The 6389-nt window shown below is 47.2% G+C and overlaps 1 protein-coding gene across 1 annotated transcript; it reads left to right on the top strand.

The window, feature by feature from the left end:
• Positions 1–468: 468 nt before the first annotated feature.
• On the top strand, positions 469–1473 carry LOC102813571 (platelet-activating factor receptor-like). Its single transcript, XM_006867606.1, has one exon. It carries the CDS (start codon positions 469–471, stop codon positions 1471–1473), a length of 1005 nt encoding a protein of 334 aa, XP_006867668.1.
• Positions 1474–6389: the final 4916 nt, after the last annotated feature.

Genomic DNA, 6389 nt, shown 5'->3' with positions numbered 1-6389 from the left:
CACACACATACACATACTGATCTGGGTGGCATAGGGAGGGAGGTGTAGGTGGCTGGGAGGGTTGGGCTTTTTTGGGATTATTTCTTTCTTTATATTTCAGCCTGGTCAAGTCAGCCCTGCTTGGACTCACTGCATACACATCTGTAACTTTACACATCTGAACTATATTCCATCTCTGAGGGACAACCCACTCTCCCAATCACTGAGGTCGGAAATTGCCAAGCTATCCGGACGTCTGCCTGTTCCTCATTTCTGACAGGTTGTCACCAGGCCCATTCTACTTCAAATAGCTCTCATGTTCATTCCCTCCTCTTCATCTAGGCAGCTGCTGGCCTGGTTCTGTCTTCATCCCCTCCCACATGGACTTCCTTGCCTTTAAGCAAGGGCTGAAGAAGAGAGGCCAGGGGTGGGGATATGCAATAGTGGTACTCTACAGTGGCCTCTCTTCTCCCCAGGTCAAGGTCAAGTATGAACAACAGCGTTGGGGATCTGGGTACTGACGCCTGCAGCCCCTGGGATGACCCTGCTCGTTTCATCGTGGTGCCGGTAGCCTACGCCTTGGCCCTGGGCCTGGGGCTGCCCGCCAACGTGGCCGCCCTGACAGTGTTCGTCCGCAGCAGTGGCCGCCTAGGTCAGGCCCTGCGTCTCTACCTGCTCAACCTGGCCTTGGCGGACGTGCTCTTCACGCTCACACTGCCACTGTGGCTCACCTACTACCTGGGCCTGGCCCACTGGCCCTTTCCGGAGGCCGCCTGCCGTGCGGCCGGAGCTGCCTATTATGTGTCCACCTACGCGGCCGTGGCCTTTGCAGTGCTCATCAGCGTGTGCCGCTGCGGCTCTGTGCGTGGGCCAGGGCCGAGCGCTGCGGGTCGCCTAGCGCTGCGCCGCCGGGGACCCGCCCGTGCCGCCTGCGCCACCGCCTGGCTGGCTGGCTTGGCCTGCGCGGCACCCTCAGTAGCCGCGCCGCACGCGCTGCTCCCCGGACCAGGCGGCTCAGCTCGCTGCCTTGAGCATGGCTGGGCGCGCTCTGGCCTGGCCTACGCCACGGTGGCCTTCTTCGCGGCCGCCTTCCTGCTGGTGCTCGCGGCCTATGTGAGCCTAGTGCGGGCACTCGCGACGCCCTCTGGCCCTGGACCAGCTCCTGCAGGCCCACACAGGCGTGCGGCCAGGACCATGGTCTTGGGACTCCTACTCGTCTTCGCTCTTTGCCTGGCGCCCTACCACCTGCTGCTGGCACCCTGGATAGCCGGGCAGGAGAGTGCTGTGGGCGACGACGGTGGCGGGTGTCGCGCAGCCTCCACACTCGACGTTCTGCACACCCTCAGCCTGGCGTTGCTGAGTCTCAACAGCTGCCTGGACCCGCTCATTTACTGCTTCTCTGTGCGCCGCTTCCGCCAGGATTGTTGGGCACTGAGCTGCCGCCCGGGACTGGGACACTGCGGCACGCAAGGGGCTTCCTTTGTCTCCACTTAGAGAGGACCTTGACCTCTCCACACCCTGCTGCTACCTTGCAGCAGGCAAGGGGTGGAGAAAGATTTTTGAAAGAATCTGGGTTCTCATCCAGATGCAACCACTGATTAGTAGTATAGCTGTGGACCACAGGGCTCGTCTTTAAAAAGGGATAAGAACATTCTTTGGAATCTGAATGTTACCTGGTCCTTGCCAACTTTTGGATACAAATAACCTCTTGGAATAAGAACCAAACTTTGGTTACCAAAGTCCTTAGCATTGACCTACAAGGCCCTCCCTGATCTTGCTCCTACCTGCTTTCCAGCCTCATCCTTTCTCCAGGGCCAGTTAGCCTTTCTTCTCAGTCCTTGCAACATACCAGTTTCTTTACCCTTCAGGTCCTCTGCACCTTGATTTTACAGAGAACGATCCCTCTCCCCTTTCTTTCTTTTTTTTTCAAGTTTTTATTGTGAGTTGAGTGATGGTTTACATGGGAGAACATCGGTTTTACACTTACACTTCATTGCAATGATTACAATCTCCTCCGTGCATCATCATTCAACAGTATTTGCTTCTATTCCCTCTGTTTTTGTTTTGTAGGGGAGATGTACACAAAAACACTCAGGAATATATAATCATTTAAACAACCAAAGGGCACATTCTGTAAGCCTGTCTCCTGGCCACCAGCACACAGCCTTTCTCTTTCCATGAGTCTAGGGTCCTCAGCTGCTCTGTCTCTCCATGTCCTCATCTCTGCCTCCATCTCTGGTGTCACTCCTTCTCTGGATAGGGTTCCACATTCCGCTTGTGCTCTTTTCCCTTGATGGTCCTAGGGTCCTTTGTTTCTGGACTGTAAGATTAACTACTCCCCCGTTTTTGTTACAAAACGTCTACCTTTACAGTTGTGACAGTCTCAATTAGTCATGATAACAATTACTCACTATTGAATCATAAGAATCTTATCCTCATCTCCTTTCACCAGACCTGTCTAGACAAGATGAAAACTATTCAGTCGTCCCCCTTCTTTCTTTCACTGAATTAATTTCTCCTCATTCTCACTTTCTCAAAAGTAACTCTTTATAGGGAAGCCTTTCTTGACTGCCCCAGTGCCAGCTGGATCGGATCTGATAACTCTGCTCACAATAAGAATCAAGCAATGAATTGGCCAATGAGTTGCTTTTTGCTTTCTCTCTTGCTAGACTGTAAGGAACTCTGGTAGCGTAGTGGGTATGAATCGGGCTGCGAACCTTAAGGCCAGCAGTTCAAAACTATCAGCCGTTTCGCGGGAGGAAGATGAGGCTTTCTGCTCCTGTAAAGATTTACAGCCTCGGAAACCCTGTATAGGGTCGCTATGGGTCGGAACCGACTCGAAGGCACTTAACAACAACAACTTGCTAGAATGTGTTTTTGCTGATCCATGTGAAATTGCCATTTTGTAGATCCAAAAAGGTTGATTATGAGCAATTTTCTTTTCATTCACTTTACCTTAGTAAATTCCATGTTATTTTGTTTACCGTGGTATCCCCTGTGTTGGCATTGTGCCTCACACCTAGTAAGACTCCTCAGTATATTAGATGAATGAATTAAGTCTGAATATCATTCACTTAAAATTCTCAAATATTCAGATAATCCAGTCTCTGATAGATTTTGCTGAAGTATTTCTGGGATTCTCCAAGCTTATTTTATACTGATGCATTCCTGACTGAGTCCTGATGGTTGCCTCCTTCCTCTGTCTCTGGGTAATGGACTCTGTAATCACTTCTACTGTTCCAAGACTTGGTGGTAGCCAAGCTGGTGATTCATCCTGCTATTAGCTGGGGCCTGATGGCACTATAGGCTAAGCACTAGGTCAGCAGTTCAAACCCAACCAGCCGCTCTGGGAAAGCAAAAGGAGGCTTTCTGCTACTGTAATGATTTACAGCTGAAGCCCTATACAGGGTGGCTGTGAGTCAGAATCAACTTGATGGCAATGGGTTAGGGATCTGCCAGACTTTCTGCTACTATCACAAGGTGCAACCCCCTGCCTATATCTCTGGCTAGCAGCGCTTTCCATACAGCACTCTGCTTCATTCCTCCCCTCTACCATGTTATTGAGTCCTCCCAGCAAGATTGCTTGGGTCTTAAGGAGTTAGAGCTCAAGAATTGAGAGCAACAAGTTCATGTTGCCAAGTTGAATGGGTAAGGAAGAACTGAGTCATAAATCAGTTACTAGGCCTTACCTATCTTCAGGTCTTATTACTGAGTACGCCTTCTAATGATAAATCTGATATGTTGCTTCCTGCCCTTTTGATAATGTAGCTTTCATTGATCCCTTATTCCTTCTTTAATATATATTTAAACATTTTCAAAATCATATATGGTCATGAAAATAAATTCAAAGCAGTAGGGTAGAATAGAAAATAAAGGTCTCCTAGAAGTCCTGGTGTGGCATTGTGGGTTAATGTGCTGGACAGTTGTCAATCTGAACCACAACACTGGTAGTTCAAGATCACCAGTTTCTCCTATACGGGGTCGCTATGGGTCGGAACCGACTTGACGGCACTTAATAACAACGTGGTAACCACGGAGTCCTGTTGTGGTGCTGTGGGTTCATATGCTGGACTGCAAAGTAGGTTTGAACTGCAAGGTTAGTGGTTCAAGCTCATCAGCTATTCTTTGGAAACCCTATACAGGGTCACTATGGATCAGAACCAACTCGACAGCAGTTAACAACAACAATGGTAGCCACTATTCAAAGTTTCTTGTGTATCTTCCCAGCTATTTTCTATTCCAATACAAAGACTTTTCTGCAATTTGTTTTTCTCATTTACTGTATCGTGTACATCTTTCCATATTGGTATAGCTCTACCTCATTCTTTTTAATAGACACTGAATATTTATTTTACTCAGTCACTTCTCTATGGATGGGCCTGTGTGTTTTCATTATTCTACAGTTATAAACAATGCTGCAATGAATATCCTTGTCTACAAGCCTTCTCACATTCGTAAATCTGTGTCAAAGAGTATGTGTTTGCACTTAAAATTTTAAATTATATCACTAAATTGCCTCAAAAAATGATATGCCAATCACACACCCATCAACAGCACCTTGTTGTGTGCCATCAAGTCAATTCTGACTCGTTTGCTACTTCCCTGTGTGCTGCTTCTGCCAGGACTGCCAAGGACAGAGTAGAATTGTTCCGCAGGGTTTTCTAAGCTGAAATCTTCATGTGTGCAGTTCACCCCATCTCTCCCCAACAGAACAGCTGGTGGGTTTGAACTGCCCAGCTTTTGGTTAGCAGCTGATTGCTTAACCACTGCGCTGCGAGGGATCCTTCAACAACATGTTGTGGTTCCTGTTTTCCACACTTTCTTTCTCCATCACTGGATATTGTCACTTGTACCTTGAATCTAGATTTTCATTGGCCTCGCAGTTCCTCTAGACATGTCTGAATATTTCTCCACTCCAATTGTGACCATGGTTAATATTTTTTTTTTCTTTTTCTTAGAGTGCTTCTCAGTCACCTCGGTATCTATTTGAAGCTTGTTGTTGTTGTTAAGTGCCGTCGAGTCGGTTCCGACTCATAGCGACGCTGTACAGGGTTTCCGAGGGTGTAAATCTTTACGGGAGTAGAAAGCCTGATCTTTCTCCCACGGAGCAGCTGGTAGTTTCGAACCGCTGACCTTAAGGTTCGCAGCCCGATTTGTAACCACTACGCTACCAGAGCTCCTTATTTGAAGCTTAGGGGGGATGAAAGTGGGAACAGAAAGAGTGCAATCTAAGGCCTCATACCAGACAAATTGTGGCCAGTTTTTCTTGTTGGGGAAATTAAGTAAGAACCCAACTGAAAATCCAAGTGTATACTAATAGACCCGTAGTCATTGATAGTTTTCTGTTTTTCCTTGGGAATCAATGCAGCACAGACCAGCATCTCAACCCAAGGCTATTATGCAGTCTGGGCCCACAGTGTGAATTCATTTGCACTGGTGGCATGAATCGCCCAGAACCTGAGGAATGCTCTACACCATAGCCAGCTGAACCCTTTGAGGTTGAATTTGATTTCATCCAATAAAAACAATTCCTTGTAGCCACTTCCATCCCTGTGGTCTTGCACTCTCTTGCTTTTGATGTGATTTCCCTTTGTAAAGTAGCCAGTCTTCTGTATCTGACCTTGGGAGGAAAAAGAACTTGAGAGTCACTTGCCTTTAGGAGGTCAGACAGGATGAAGAAAAACTGTCTGTCTGCAATGTGTGCAATCCCCCTCCTTCAGCCATGTCAATGCAGGAGGGAAAGATCCTGGGGTGGGCTTGAGGAATGGGAGAAAGCAAACTTTTTTTTTTTTTTTTTACCATCAGTCTTTTGGACTTTCCTTTTGGACTATTCCAACACTTATGCTTATTGACAACCTTCGGTAATTTGACCCTGGACCTGCGCCCAATCCAGGATGGAGAAGAAGGGAACCTCGTTGATCCACTAAATGCTGGGTACCCATATTCTCCAGGATTCAGGGAAAACCCAAATGTCGGTTAGTCTAGTCCAGATTCCCCTCCCTTCTTATAGTTTTAAAAACAAAACAAGAACAGTTGGTGTCTAGTCAACTCTGACTCATGTCTACCCCATGTGTGTCAAAGTACAACTGTGTTCCCTACAGTTTTCAATGGCTGATTTTTCAGAAATAAGACAACCAGGGCTTTCTTCTAAGGTACATCTGGGTACACTCAAAGTTCTAACTTTTCTGTTTGCAGCCAAGTACATTGATAGTTTGCACTACCCAGGGAATCTCTTTTAGGGAAAGTAATGCCCAATCCCTGTACTACTTACCCAGTTCACGTCTAGTGACTATGGGGTCCAGATGTATTTCAGTGTCTTAGCCATCTAGTATTGCTATGACAGAAATACCACAAGTGGATGGGTTTAAGAAACATATATTTATTCTCACACAGTTTGTTGTTGTTAAGTG

The sequence above is a fragment of the Chrysochloris asiatica genome, unplaced genomic scaffold (assembly GCF_000296735.1).
Source record: "Chrysochloris asiatica unplaced genomic scaffold, ChrAsi1.0 scaffold00106, whole genome shotgun sequence".
NCBI lineage: Eukaryota > Metazoa > Chordata > Mammalia > Afrosoricida > Chrysochloridae > Chrysochloris > Chrysochloris asiatica.
The sequence above is the reverse complement of the archived record's forward strand: the minus strand, read 5'-3'. Positions and strand labels throughout refer to the sequence as shown.

What these genes read in the sequence shown, in the direction of transcription:
- LOC102813571 (XM_006867606.1), top strand. Translation starts at nt 469, where the DNA reads ATGAACAACAGCGTTGGGGATCTGGGTACTGACGCCTGCAGCCCCTGG.